This window comes from Melospiza georgiana, chromosome 16 (assembly GCF_028018845.1).
Source record: "Melospiza georgiana isolate bMelGeo1 chromosome 16, bMelGeo1.pri, whole genome shotgun sequence".
Taxonomy (NCBI): Eukaryota; Metazoa; Chordata; class Aves; order Passeriformes; family Passerellidae; genus Melospiza; species Melospiza georgiana.
In genome coordinates this window covers 4,198,098-4,213,785 of record NC_080445.1, presented here as the reverse complement: position 1 = coordinate 4,213,785, position 15,688 = coordinate 4,198,098, and the positions used below count along the sequence as shown (strand labels likewise).

Below are 15,688 nucleotides of genomic sequence, written 5' to 3'. Positions count from 1 at the left end.
AAACAGAAAATTTAGGTAAGCTATGGGATACACATCATGTGCCTGGGAAGGTACCTTTGGACGGAGAGGAGAATGAAGTAGAACTCTTGACCACTTTTAATCATTACATGTGTAACTGTGAGAGAAACTGTTTTAGTTTTTTTTACTGACTTGGGCTTAGTTAAGAATTTCCCTGGTTGGCATATTTGTTTAAACAACTTAAAGAGATTAAGTGAAAGAGACAAAGCAATGGAAAAGGAATAAGGACATGGGTGCTCTTTCTGACCTTGAAACTCTGATGTTTTGTTCATGCTGACAGGAGATTTAGCTCTTGGACTTATCTAAAAGAAAGAGGACAAAAATCAGCACAAATGCAGAATATTTACCACACACTGTAAACCAGATATTTTCAGCATCTTTTTTCACTGTTATATTGTAATATACTTGCCCTCCTTTAAATAACAGGACCCAAAATTTAGAAGATATTTAGATTTCTAAATACAACAGCAGTGATGGAGTGTGAGCAACCTGGCTACTTTTGAATGCCTGGCCCAAATGCATTGCAATTTCCAGATTCTGCTGAAGCAAAAAAGAGACAAAAGGTGAAGTGGGTGTCTTGGGACTGGTTTCAGGCAGCTGTTAATACAACAGGCATCCTTTTGGAGTGTGCAGTGTGAAAAATACAGCTCTATTGCCACAAGTAATAACGACAGTCAGAGCTCAGAAAGGTTATGAAGGGCAGGGAGAATTCAAGTGCAGATGAAAGGGAAGAGAACCTCAAAAGCCCAAATGTTAGATTTTTGTGGGGTTTTTTTACAGATCATGAATCCAGCATCAGATAATAGCCATGTGAATGCAGCTAGTCGGGGAAAGCATGAACCTAACTCATGCTGCCCCCTTCCTGTTAGGGGTGAGGAAATTGCCATAATTTAATTCTAAATTAGATAGTTAATTTTGCTCTAGATTATGTCCATTTCTTTCTATCTTTCCTTCCAGCTGCTGAGAGCTTTTCCGCCAACACTTTGTTTTTCACCTTCAGTGTGTGTTGGACCTCAGGCATTATGTCATTTTTTTTTTCCCACTAATGTTAAGGAGGCAAAGAATCAATTTATTGACAACGCTCCAAGAATGTGAATGAACAGCAGAAGCAAGAAGAAAAGAGAAAATGGGGAGAAGGGACAGAAAAGAGTCTATGAAGCAAGATTAGATCTGCTCCTCAAGATGCAAATCACCACAGGGCAAAAACTATCAGACACAGCTCACTATCATACACAGATCTATTCTTATCTTTACAGAAGTTTCAGAGGCACAGCTACAACATGTGTTATGTCTGATAATTCCCAAGTCCCTGCTCTGTGTTATTCCAGCCTCGGATTCAGACCCACCTGGATCCCTTTTAGGTTCACTCTTCTCTTGAGACGAACTTGATCAGGCAAGAAGAATTTGTTGTCTTCTGGAGAGTCCTCAGAAGTGGAGGAGTCATCGGCTTCCTGACCATTGGCTTTTGGGCCAGAGCTCTCAAAGGCCTGGGAGATAACGGTGATGGGGAGATTCCGTGGCAAACTCTAAAGATCACAAGGGAACACTTTGTTTCTGAGACCAGTTTGGTACAACAAACTCATAACCTTCCTTTAGAGAAATCTAATTAAAGCTATTGCAACTCCAGTGCTTCAGAAGCTCACATAGAATGTGGCTGCAGACCTATCAGTAATTTGGGCTGAGATTTGTGGGGATTTCTGTTCACAGACTGAATTCTATTCACTTACATTCCTAAAAATATTTGTAGCTTCTACCCAGTGTAGAAAATAATTATTTTTCTGCATTTTCCCCCTTCCATTTAAAGTCAAGCTGTGGAACGGCAGCCTTTGGGAAGCCATGTACATAACAGAAAACTTGAAAAACACTCCAGTAAAGAATTCACAATACTGACATTTAGTAGATTACTTTTTTCACTTAATTCATGGAAAGAATTAGAAAAGTCCCCTCTCCCTTCCAGATCAAAATGTTTGTAAAAGCAAGTCTTAAAAAGTCTCTTCCTTATCACTCTCTACAACTTCCTGAAGGGTGGTTATAGTCAGGTGGGGTCTCTTTCACCAGGCAGCAACTGACAGAACCAGAGGACAGAGTTTCAAGCTGCACCAAGGATTGGATATTAGGAAAGAGTTTTTTACACAAGGGATGATAAAGTTCTGGAATGGTCTGCCTGGGGAGGTGGTGGAGTCACCATCCCTAGGTGTGTTTAAGAAAAGACTGGATGTGGCACTGGGTGCCAGGGTTTAGCTGAGGTGTTAGGGCTGGGTTGGACTCAATGATCTTTAAGATCTCTCCCAACCTGGTCATTCTGTGAATTCTGTGAACAAAAGAGTGGCTGCCTGTCTTGCCCAGCCGTACCTGGTCGAGGAAGTTGCTGTCCTTGGAGAGGCGCCGCAGTTTGCACTCCAGGTTGACGATGCACGCTTCCTTGCGCACCACCTCGATCCGCAGCTCGTCGTTCCTCTCCTCCAGCTCCCGGATCTGCTTCCTGTACTTGTCCTTCTCAATCAGGCAGTGGGAGTACTGGGTCTGAGCCTCGTCACGCGAGCGGAATGCCTGCAGCAGGGCACAAAACCGCCTTGGCACCTGGGCAGCACATCCTGCTCCTGCTGCTTTTGTTTGGGAGGTGTTGGCAACGGGGACTTCAGCAGTGGTACCCAGTCACCCATTAACACAGCAATCAGGACCAGCATGTGCCACAGTAGCACCATTAAAAATTATGATGATGAGGGTGGTTCATTTACAGCTCCCTCTGGGTTGGTGGGAAAATGTCCCAGAGTGCAAATGGGGTGACTTGACAATGATGTAAAGCCTTACAGGAGCTGTTTTTAAGATCCTGGTCCTGCCTGCCAGATGCTACACTGTTGAAACAACCCAATATTACCCTGTGTTTAATTACCATAATGTAAATCCCAACAAGTAATTCTTTTAACTGCTTATTTTATAATGGTATTTTGGGCCCCATTACCTACAATTCCCCAAAGTGATACAGAGCAGATAGAGGCTTTTGCTATTGATATTCCCCTACTTTAACTGTGAGATACCTGGTCCCGCTCCTTTTCCACCTCTTCCAGCTGTATCATCACAGTGTTCATGCGGTGCTTGTACATCTCACAGTCTTTTCCTAGTGTTGAGCACTTTAACTCCAAATCTTCTTTCTCCTCAAGATACTGGAAATGACAAACTGTTAGCCACCACTGCTCTCAGAGGCATTTTGGGCACCAGCCTGAGACATTCCATCTCTCTACTCTTCCATTCCTCACCTTGTCTCTTAAGTCCTCCACATGACGAATCTCCTCTTGGAGATTGAAGATCTTGTTGACCAGCTCATGGCGATCCTCCAGTGCCTCCTTACGGTCATGTTCCAGGATATCCAAAATGGCTTTGTCTGAATCTGGCAAACCCCTCTTGTTAGCCTGAGGAAAGACATTTTTTAGAGCCAGGCCAGGGAAACAGAAAGTAGTTTTGCAGGGAGAGAAGTATCAGAGACAGTAACAAGCAAGAGGAATAGCAAATGAAGAAGGTACTGCAATGGGAAAGAAGGAGAAAAGATGGACATTTGTTCATATTTTAAAGCAGTGTCAGAAAAGATGAATAAAATCTGTCTTGCTGTCAGAACAGTCTGATGAAGGAACTGTTTTACTGGTCTATTGTACTGGCTATAATTTGATCCAGTTTGGATGCAGCCAATTCTTCACTCCAAGCCCTGCATTCAAAACCCTTTTCTATTAATCAGCTCTCACTGAGCACAAAAATCACCCTTTTCCAAAGAGCAGGGCCTAAGAAAATATTCAGGAGAATTTTTAAGGCAGGCACAGGCTTTGCAAGGCTGTGCTCAGAGAATATTAAACATGCCTGGAGTACCTTGTACCACTGCTTCATTTTTTACACCATCCAGGAATATAATTTCTTGTAGATTTAAAATGAACAAGATTACCAAAGCAGGTTCCAACACATAATTGCCATCCAAAATTAACCATAAATGGAAGATGAAAAAAGCATAAAATGCTAGCAAGGATTACGCATATTTATTTTTGAAATATCTACACTGAGTTGGAGATTTCAGGGACATTTAAGTTACCCAGTATTTCTAGGCATACCTAAGCATTTCTAAACCAAACTGCTTCAAGTTTATTTATACTTTCACTTAAGAGAATTTAAATCCTATTTTTAGCTATTTCTCTGTTTCTTTAAGTGCTGTAAGACCATTTCAATTAATATAAGAGACATACATGAACCAGAACTCTCAGGATCTTCTATTGTAAACTCTTTTTCAACCTTTGCATTGGATTTGTGTCAGAACTAAGAATTGTTAGGCACTGCTAGAGGCTACATCCATTTCTGAAAGGCCTTCTGCTGATAATTTAAAATGCCACAAGCCTTTTCTAACAAAGTGCTAAGTAATCTCACATATATCCAAATATTTGGCTAAGTTGTTCACAGAGGAGTCCTAAATGTGTTGCACATCAATTGTTTTCCCTACCTGCCCAAACAAAGGTTGGTGAAGCTCCCTGTGCAGGTTACAGCAGGGTTCTGCAGGACACCCTGGTGCTTAGTGACCCTCAAGTACAGGAACCTTTATCATCCTCTGCTTCATTAAAACCTTTTGTCAAAGATATGACAACAGCCTAACACAGGGTACCCAGAGCCACTTTCAGAAATTTCTGTGCTGGCTGTTTAACACAGATTTGTAGTGACAGGCTGGTACAATGTTCAGCAATTAAACACTACACTCTTGGAAGAGCCAATTTCTCATGTACACTTGATTTTTTTAGAGGACTATTTTTGTAGAACTCCTCCTCATGCATGTGTCTGCACAGGGAGCACTCCAGGCAGCTGGGAGCTGTACAAGCAGCCTTCTGTCTGTCTGTCCAAACTTTACACTTCTGCTAGTTGCAGGTTTGCAGGCAGAGGTTTCAGCCAACACCTCCTGCACTGTAACTGGAGAATGTGTGAGTTTGGATTTTAAAGGCAGCAATCTGTTTTTGTACCTGAATGATGGACTGTAACTCCTGGATTTTAGTCTTCATCATCTCATTTTCCCTCTCCAGCTCCAGAACCTGTTCCTTTTTGGGTCGGTTTTCAATATCATTTTTCAGCTTCAAGGACTGGTTCCTCTCCAGCTTGCACTCCTCTTCCACCTTGTTCAAGCGATGCTTCAGCTGGTCAATCTAGAGGGAACAGAGAAAAGGAGAAAGAGGAGAGGACATTTAGTGCTCTCAAAAAACATACAGGGGAAAATAGCTTAAACTGTGAATGCTAACGAGAGGTTGATAATTGGGTGCTGAAAGTCCACAACTGAACTGGTGAAGTCTCAAGTACAAACCTGCTACTTGCCAGCTACAACTCATATGGGCTGGTTGTGAAATTTTAGAATACCTGGACTAAAAAAAAGTTGCATATTCTCAATCCTCCAATAAGTAAAGAGATATGAAACAGAATGAACACATAAAAGGCTGACCACACATTGTGCTTTTTGCACATGGACTATTTGGATCAGGAAAAACAGGAGAAAATTCAGGATTATCCTTCTGAATAAATCCCCCACAGCTGCAGTGCTGCTGGATAACTGTGCCAAGATATTACAGAGCCTAAAAAAGCTAGAATTAAGGTTTTAGCAAGCAGTTATGTTTTACATTTTATTTTTATTTGCATTCTGTTCTGTTAATTCATTATCTGCCATTAATACACCTCACTGCAGTTGGCATTTCTGTATAGTGATGCCTTCAATCATCTAGATAAGCAAAGCAAATGAGAGCTTCATATCTTTCTGCTGTCAGAGAAGATCTCATTTTCCCAGATGCCACTGGCACCCTCCATTGCTGCCCAGAGCATTTCTCTCACCTCCAGCTGCAGGTCCCGGCTCCTTATCACAGCCATGCTCTTCTCGTCACTCAGCTGGGCATATCTCATGGCCAGGTTGTAGTTCTCATCTTTCACCTTGACCAGTTCATCATTGTAGTTATTCCTCTCCTCCTTCATCTTGTTGTATCTCTCCTGGAAGGTCAGCAGCTCTATCTTGTTCAGCTTTAGCTGCTTTCTCTCATCCTCCAGCTGGCGGGACTTCGCCAGGAGCTCACAGCGCTGCACATCTTTTGTCTTCACCTGCTGCTGGAGCTTGATGATCTCATTCATTAGGAAATGGGTAAGACCTTCATGTCCTTCCTCCACTGAAAATGTTTGAACAGCTTATCAATGTTTGGTAAAGTACCTTATTTAAGTTACTTTATTAATAAGGTAATAAGTAGGATCATCAGAATGATGTGAGAAACAAAAGGTCCAGAATATGTACAGAGGTACAGAATTTACACAAATTTACACACATCTGTATGTCTAACTGGGAACAGTACAAATATTACACAGCACACTGGTATCAGTATCACAATATGCACACATACAGCTTGTCTGGATAGAAGATGAAGCCTTTATATCTGTCTTACTGAGCCTGTGGAAATAGCACAACATTTGTACAATGAATCTGTGCAAGTACAATTAATCTGAATGTTTCAAATGTGCTGCACATGTGTAAGTCATCAGTGTAATTTAGTCCACTGTTCCAATATAGCTTCTCTTGAGAATTCTGGTAATGCCCATCATTCCATTTGAAGCCCTTCAGCTTCACTCAGACAGCTGGGATGTCCCTTTGCTTTATACATTACCTACCACATTTTGCTTTGAAGGAGACTGAAAAGCATTCTACACCAAGATTAGCTTTTATTTCCACTTCTTGCCTGAAAAAACCAAGCCAGTCTTCCACAGAGTCCTTACTTCAACAAAATCCTTTGTGATTGATTCTACTCACCAACAATAGTGGAAAATCTCCGTGTAGGCTCTTTCCCTGTCACCAGTTTGTAGAGTTCAGGGTAGTAAAACTCCAGGCTCTCTAGGAACACCACGTAACCCCTCTGGCCCTTGGTGTGGAGGATGTCCAGCAGCCGGCCTGGGTACAGACAGCAGAGAGGTGACACATCAGCCCCATGAGCAGCACGAGCAAATATCACATCCCTGGTGTTCCTAAGGTTCATCTCAGCAACGAGCTGTGAAAAATCCAGCTGATTAACTGAGTTCAGCTGAACCCATAAAGTAATGCCAGCAATTCTGTGTGTTTGTGCTGATGGCTATTCTGAGGGACTGTGGGCAAATTGGTGTCTGGAACAGAAATTTTAAAGGACAAGTTATTCAGTGCAGCCTTTACCAGGCAGGTATGGCAGATCTTCCAGTGACAAATCACAAAGTACTGCAAGACAGCTGAAAAGCTACTCCTGGAATGGCACTGACTGCTGCTTGTGTTAACTGAAATATTTGCCAAGGCTTTGATGGGAATTTGAACCCCACAAGCTCCAGTCTGCACAGTTCTGGAAGGAGTCTTTGTTATCAAAATAGCAGCAGAATCCCCCTGTACTTTAAACCTCCTGTAAATAAGATAAAAGAGTTCCTATCTGATAATCTGTAACTTGATTCAGGCTCTCTCCAGACTTAGTAGAGCAAAGCTATTCAGACAGAGATGCAGATGGAGCCACTGACCAGATAATTACCTGCTCTGTTAATTTTGGAGGGCAGCATGAGTGAGTTGAGCACCTCATCCTCATCCTGCTCGTCGATGACTTTGCACTGCCGTAAGTAGGGGGTCAGTTTGGCTGGGTTGATGTAGCGGCTCAGCATGTGCCGGTTGCACTCCACGTTCTCCCACAAAGCCTCCTCCTCATCTTTCAGGGTCTCTAGGCAGTCATCCATCTCTGGTTCTGCTCCTGAACAAGGGACACAAGAGACAAATGAACTCCAAGAAGGACAGCTGCAATCCCAGTACTTTTTTGTGTTGCCATGTCATAAGGGACGAGCTCAGAATCACTTCTGACTAATGCTGAATTTGCCCAATATTGAGGCTGTTTGAAGTGCAGCCTGTCCACAGCTCATCTGGGAAATGACAGTTCCCAGAAGTGCTATCTTGAGTCTGTGAACTACTGCTCCTTGCTCTCCAGTGATGAATCTGCACTCAGCCAACCCCACCAAGCTCTTTACAAGTCAGAGGACACCTCTGCTCCAGAGAGGCAATGGCAAAGGGCAAGAAGGAGATGAACCTGCAGGGCTCAGAGCAAAGACAAATACTGGCTGCAGGCAATGAAGGCTTTCATCCTCACCTCCTTTGCTCCTGCAAGCTGTACTGATGTGAACCTGCACAGATGTGATGAGCCAGCACCTGTAAGTGGCTGCACACAAGAATAGTTAAGGCAGGTCTGTGTCTGCAGCTGTGGAGGCACTGAGGGCTCTGAGTGCAGGTACCTGGGAGCTCAGACCTTGCCTTTCCCTGCAGGAGGGGGCAGGTAACAGCACTGTGTCACTGCAGTCTGAAAATGTTCTTGACTCATGCAAATGTCATCACATGGTTTCTGAGTGCTTGTGAAGCAATTTCCTGCCAGCTCCTAATTTGTACCCAGCTCATTAGAGAAGGTTACATGGCAGGCTACAGAGAGGCAAGAAAACTTGTACTGAAGTTAAAACAAAACAGACTTTGTAAAAAAATTCTTTCCTTCTTTATTTTGTGATATTAACCTTTCAACTAGTACTATTTTTGCATTCTAGCTTTCATAGGACCTTGTGATCCAGGTGGCATGTGGAACATAAACTTTCATTTCAAGTTCGGAGACCCTGGTGGAAGAATATGCAGTTCTTGGATCATATGAGACAAGAGCTCTGCTTTATGAGGCTTTGCTGATAATCAGTAACTAAAGACCTCAAAAGCAGCATTGCTGTTTTTCTCAGCTTCCAGCTTTAGGAACTGGGGAGCAGCCTGTGTTACACCGAGCATCCCTGAGCAAAAACAGCTCATGAACTGCATAGCCAAGGGGTATTAATTCCTCATTTTGAAAACTAAAGCCAAAAGTGCTAATCTGTTAAATAATGTGTTTGTCAGTGTTCTCACATAATGAAGTACAGAATATTCCTACAAAAACAATGCATACTCTCTGCTTGATGCTGTTAAAAGCTTTCCCAATTTGTCAAAAATCTAGTCAGGGTTCAAAATCTCAGTGAGAAAAATTTGGATGGTTTTTCACCGTATGAACAAGTTAAGGGAGTATTGGCAGGGGCTTTGTTCTTCTCCTGTACTCCAGCAGAATTTCCTTTGTAGTTTCACATTCTAGGAGCCACTTATTCCACATTTGCTTTGATGCTTGCATGGGGATTACACATTCTGGGGGAGACAGCAATCCCCAGAGGGCCAAGAACACCAGGGCAGTTCAATGGGATGCAGAATCATGAGGCAAGGCTGTAGCTAGGGGAAAAATCTCCCTGATCTTATGAACTGCACACTGGTTGGGTGAAATTCTCACTGAATGCCAGTATTTATGTGTGGTAAAAATGACACTGAAGCAACGAGCACAATAAAGGTAAAACAACAGAGAAAAATCTTTACAAAGCAGGTTGTAGTGGGAGGAATGCTAAAGGTGAAAGAGCTTCATCTGAAGTCCTCACACATTCTCATGAACCTTATTCTCCACCATTATTCTGGAAGTAACTGTATTTCACTTCAAAGGTGAATTTAACAAACGCTCCATAATTGGAGAAGCTGGACTTTGGGGAGTAGAAGGCAGTGAAGCAGAAGGTCAAACAGAGCCTCAGTCAGCTCACAGCCACAGCATCCACTGCAGCTGAAAAAAGGAAAGTCACAGGCCCTTTAATTTCTGGGAGCGTACCAGGGAACTCAGGGATGGATCTCAGAGTGCAAAAGAAGCACTTGCCTGAATTTCATAAAATGCAAGATATCTTGTAATCTGCAGCGCTGAACCAGAAATTATTGCACACTGTCAGCAGTTCCCTCAGGACATTAGTAAGGGATTTCTCCACTAAATGATTCAAAGGAGAGTTCACTCATCAGCGTAATTCTCAACATGAACACTCTTTTTTTTTTACCTGACATTAAAAAAAATCTTTATCAAATAGTCCCTTGTGTATGGGCATAATACATCCATACTGTTATTTTGGGGACATAATGTTTAATGGGAAAGTAATAAGTATATTGGATGTGTGGCTAAGAATTTTAAAAGGTTTCTGGTAGCAAGCTCCTGCTAAACACAGTCTATTATAATAAGGTGGGAGAAATTACATGTAGTGGAGTGGCCCTTCATGTAGGAATGTCAGACTCTGTCTTTTGCTTCCTTCTTTGGAATTCTACCTTGGAAAAGCCCTGCAGAATCCCAGCTAAGCTCTGTCCTAGCAGCCTGTGCTGCCCATCAGCTCCCAGGGATGTGTCCCAGGGCTCACTCCTCCTGTCTGCTCCTTCCTTGCCTTTGTTTGAGGCTTTGGCCAGGCTGCTCTGAGAGCACAACCCCCATGGAGCTGTTCCAGAGAAAATAGCAATGATCAGCTGATATTAGTGCAGAACCCCTCCTACTGAGCAAATAATTATTTGATTTAGTATTTAATATAGTGTTGAATAGGAAACAAAATGCTTGCCATTGGTTGAAATTTTGGTGTGCTGGTCAAAAACCCAGATGTAACAACTGAAGCTCAGTGGGACACTAATAAAGGTCTTGTATTACAGGCTTTAATTTTAGAAGTTTTTTAGCAGTACATGCATTTTCCAGGCATTTTATAGTCCTTGTTCCCTGCTTCTGCCCTTCCTCCCTATGATGATATTGCAGAAAAGTTGTTTTCACTTATAAAATTAAAAATGACAGATTTAAAATGTTTTCAAATGTGTAATCACTTATTTAATCTGATCTTTATTACCATTATCTAATTTGTGATTCCAGCACCTCTTGAGCTGTAAACTAACACATGCAGGAGTTGTGATATGTCATAGAAATACTGTGGCATCCATTACAAATCACAGGTGTGAATTCACAGACTTGGACTGACTTCAATAGACATTAAGCAAAAAAGAAATCAGAAATCACCACAGCAGTTAAAAAATTGCTCTCCTGCTGCTCCTTTCAGTAGTTAGTATACAAAATAGCTTTTAACTGCAAGAAAGCTTAATCCAGTCATAATCTCAGCTAGTTTCATATTTTTCAAAGGTCTCTGTAGATATAGACAAATAAAAGAGAGAATCCTTTTTTACATTAAAAGGAACACTCTGCTCCCCCTGTCTCCTTTTCTCTCTCAGGGACTATCCTTCTGCTGGCTGTTACACACAAATGAATCGTTCTGGATGTTTGCTGGTTTTTCTGTGGTGTATTTTTCAGCTGAACAAATCACCTTGCAGTTAAAGCTGCTCTCTGTTCTCACTCAGACTCCACACTCTCATATGTCAGTGACACTCTCCACTGATCAAGGGAATAAAGCCTGCAGGCTTCATACCCAGGGGTTCTATAAACTGCTCATCATCAGGTCACATCTAAAGCTTCATTTTTGGTTTTTGTGCTTTGTTTGATGATGGTGCAGAAATTAACCCTTCAGCTGTTTAATTATTTGCATCCCCGTGCTCTCAATTCCTGCCAGCCTGTCAATACTCAGGAACTGCCACGGAGCAAATGCAGCTTCCAGCTCAGGTTTCTGATGTCCTGATATTCCCTTTGTGAAATATGAAAAAAGGGTTTTCTCTTCATACTGAGAAGCAGAAAAAAGTTTATTTTGGAAAAGGTAATCTATTGTTATGTTTTGCATTTCTGTATTTGTCACAGATGTTTGCAGACTGGCAGTATTTAAAAAGAAACCACAGTACACAAAATGTTTTGCATATTATAAGTTAATAAGAATAGAATTTTATGTTAAATGCTCACTATGAAAGAATTACATATAAATCATCATACTTTAAACCAAAAATAAAGATTAAAACAAAATTGTATATGTAATTATTCTCTGCATTTTGAGGGTGTTGTTGCACATTCTCTTTCCCTGCACATCTCCAGAGTCTGTGGGGCAATGTCTTTTCTCCCTGCAGTGTGTACAGCACCTCACATGACAAAGTGTAACAACTGGGTGATTTTCTCAAAAGCTGCTTGTGTGGATATGTGCAGATTTGCAATATCAGAGAACCACAAAACCACAAAGGGATTTAGAGCTATTTTTACTTTTAGAGGAAAGTCACAGTTTAAAGTGTGATAAGGAAATTATATTCCTTTGCTTAAGGACAGGAGAGCTCTGTGTGCCCTCCAGGCTTTCTGAAATGCTGAATACCAGCAGTTTCCAATTATGTTGGCTGCTCTCTGGATGTTCTGTGGTACTGAAAACCACTTTTAACAGGTTTAAACATTGATAAAGATGACTAAATTTGCTTACCTATCCCTGCAATATTTTTCAATACAGATGTCTAAATCCAGACTCCCAGAGAAAACAAGGCAATGTCTTCCTCTGCCTTTAAGAATTTGCACTTTATATCCTTCCTTTCTCCCTCAGTGTCCCCACCTGAAAACAAGGCTGGCCATGGGTATGTTTGTAACTTGTTAATTAGTGACTGCAAAGCACAAGGAACCACTGAGATGGAAAGCCCTGAGAAAAATATTTATTATTAGTGCAGATTTATTACTTCAGACTCTGCAGACCTCAGAACACTTTCTGAAGGCAGCAGCTCTGCTGGCTGTATTTCTGGTTTGGGTCATAGTGAATCACATGAAAAGAACCATTCTGTGTATCTCAGAACCCCTTCTTTATACAAGAGATTCAACAATTTTACTTATTTCAACAAAATATAAAAGAAAAAAAATAGAATAAGAGATACCAAAGTAATAGAAGAGCAAGAAGCTTTAAACACAAAATAGGATTATTTTTGCACAAAAAAATGTCTTATTCAATTCAATTGAGTCAATCTTCCCATTCCACACAGCCTACAAAAGAAACCCCAAACACCAGCAGGCTGCAGGGAGGCAAAGCTAGATCTTCAGTAGCTAACATGAGTAGTACTCCCATTTTCTGAACAGAAGAGAGGGAGAAGGAAGAAAAGCAAACCAAACTCCCTAACTGGTTCAGAAAGCTCTGGAAGCATCTTCATCTGGCTTCAGAAGAGAGAAAGAAAATTCCCTTCATTTTTGTAACTATAAGCTCAAAACCCAAGTAAGACAAAAAGAAATTAAGAATTCTATCATGTTACTCTCCCCCCTTCTGTACTTCAGTACTACTGTACTGTGATTCAGTACTTGTCCCTTCTGAAAAACAAGAAACCCAAACAAACCAAGCAATTGAATAAATCAGAGATTTATGTCTAATCACTATTCCTGTCCTAACAGAAGGGGGTCAGAAGAATTAATACTCTTGGAACTCTCTTTAATTATCGCTTTCTGTCTTTATTTACTTTCCTAAGAACAGATCCATATAAATTCCCATCTCAGAAAAAAGAGGGGTAACTCATACATAAAGCACAGATCAATTATTGGTGCTGTCAGTCAGGACACCCAACAGTTTGCTTAGAACCACCTAAACCTGAAAACACTGTGTGCAACAGACAGACAAATCTTCAGTGCTGCAGGATAACATTGCCCAAGAGCTGAACAAAGACTGAATTGAATTCCACACTTAATGCAGTGAGCTTTTGTGTGCTCTGAAATTGCAAATGAAATTCTATACAATTGCTATTGCTTTCTGGAGGAAAACACTATTTACACATTAAGAACATTGTTTTGCCCCATGCAATATTGTTACAAAGAGCCCAGTCAGTGCAGCAATGCTCCTTAGGATCCTGTAATGATTTCTGTTTCAGAAAAGGCTGAGATTGGAGCTTTCCCATCTCGCACCCCACCTGCTGGCCGAATCTGCTCTACCTCTTCCTCAAGTCTGGCAGCTTCAGAGCCCCTGAGAGCTCCCATCATCTGATCTCACAGGAAGGAAATGACTCATTGTGCTCAATGGCCAACGGAGAGCAGGTTGTGCTGCCTCCAACATGCAACAGGCAGCATCCAATCAGCTTTGGTTGTAGCACACACATTATTGATCATAAACAAAGACAATGGAAAAATCCTCCTCTGCAAATAGCTGAAACCATGTTTTGACAACTGTCAGTTCTCTGTGTGTCACTATTTCCTACAAACAATTAACCTGCTTCCAGCTCTGGCAACAACACACTGTTTAAACACTACTGAGAGAGGAGCAAATTTTGGGGGTGGATTCATCTCACCATTTTGAATTAGGTATGAATTTAGAATCCAGTTCTTCTTTAGTGGGAAATGCTCTATTCAAAACTCTTCATTCCACCATTTTATACTTCCACCTTGGAATGCTCTCCAAAGACTGGTTTCCAGCCACCCCAGATCACTTGGGTTCCCTCTGAGATCCATGGAGATAGATTTGTCCACCTGATGCGAATATCTACACTGGTGATTAGATGGGTATTATTCTGTTTTCACATATTGCTTGAGAATGTGATACCCAGGTTTCAGAAACTGTCATACTGCCATTATTGAATGCTAATATGTGTAAAAGTAAATGAGAAATTATATGAACAATGAGAGATGCAGGGGAAAAAAGTGAAGAGGGGAGAGAAAGATGAGAATTGAGGGTGAAAAACGGTGAGGTGAGGGGAAAAGGAAATGTTTAATACGGAACAGGAAAACAAAAAGAAAGTTAGAGAAAGAGGAACTCAACAGAATGAAAGTGAGGAACAAAAGTGAGACAGAAATAAGAATAGGAAAGGCCTTACTAAAGGCAGAGGCAAGGAATGTGGGAATAAATAGGGAAGGACCTGCCACAGATCCTGAAACATTAGGAATCAGTGTTACTTCTGAGCATGCAAATCAAGATAATGGCAGAGTAATTAAAATAAATAATTTACCACAAGACTTCAGTGCATCTATTTTAAAGGATTTGCAAAGTAGCAGTGGAGAACTGAGTGCCTGACATTTAATAAATGCTTTAATCTGCACATGCTCTGTCCTGTTCCGCATGGTGATGAGGAGGGCAGCAGAAATCGCTGTGCTAACGTGGTACAAATATGTTTATATAGCTGTCCTTCTGTTCTGGAGCAGCAGCTACTGACACAAGCATTTCCTTTCAACTAATGTGTGCTAAAAGCCAAGATCTAAGAAAGAAGCTGCCGAGGCTCATGAGAATGCTGGTCCAACAAAGCCTCAGAAGTCATTACTAGGTCCCAGGTTAATTTTTCCCTTAGACTGACTCACTTTGTTTTTACAATTAATTATGAGATTCTTGCCAGCACAGGAGGAGGTGGAAGGCACAGCTGGGGGCATGTCCTGTGTGTTTAGGAGGAGCCTTGAATTAAAAATTCAAGTTGCTCAAAGATGCAAATGGTTTGATGACAGTAGGTTAGGTCCCAGTAAATGTGTGTTTGAATTACAAAAGCCAGCACATTCCTTGGTGCAGAGAGCCAGTGTTCGTGAGGAACCTCCACAGGCTGAGCTACACAGAAACCTGCTAAGGACAAAGGTTCATTAACTGGTACATATGAAACTCGAACAACCCTGGCACCGACAGCATGATTCTTATCAGTGCTGTTAACATTTCTCTTCTATTAATACGAGTCACATCAGGAAGGGAAAAAGAGTTGTAGCTCTGCCAAACAAAACTCCTACTTAGTCTGTTTCTTGAAAAAAATTGTCACTTTCTACAAACTCTTACATTACAGAAGTTTAAAAACATAACAGAGAGAAGAACACTTTCCATCTAGTCAGATAATGACCCTCTGTAGGTGATACTCTCATCTCCAGGCAGCCAAAGGATAACACAGAATCCATTCAAGGAGAGGACTGCACTCACTTGAACCATCTCCAAATTCGGAAACAAGTGACAG

The 15,688-nt window shown here is 41.4% G+C and overlaps 1 protein-coding gene across 1 annotated transcript in view; it reads right to left on the bottom strand.

The window, feature by feature from the left end:
- The window catches only part of CARD11 (caspase recruitment domain family member 11), a 44,659-nt gene that overhangs the window by 16,410 nt on the left and 12,561 nt on the right, over window positions 1-15,688 (bottom strand). Inside the window, exons 2-10 of the mRNA XM_058035557.1 lie at window positions 7,548-7,760; window positions 6,815-6,952; window positions 5,857-6,182; window positions 5,004-5,183; window positions 3,276-3,428; window positions 3,057-3,182; window positions 2,371-2,568; window positions 1,365-1,544; window positions 266-320 (exon numbers count right to left, since the gene is read on the bottom strand). Coding sequence (XP_057891540.1) covers window positions 266-320; window positions 1,365-1,544; window positions 2,371-2,568; window positions 3,057-3,182; window positions 3,276-3,428; window positions 5,004-5,183; window positions 5,857-6,182; window positions 6,815-6,952; window positions 7,548-7,760 — 1,569 coding nt within the window. The remainder of the gene's footprint in view (window positions 1-265; window positions 321-1,364; window positions 1,545-2,370; window positions 2,569-3,056; window positions 3,183-3,275; window positions 3,429-5,003; window positions 5,184-5,856; window positions 6,183-6,814; window positions 6,953-7,547; window positions 7,761-15,688) is intronic.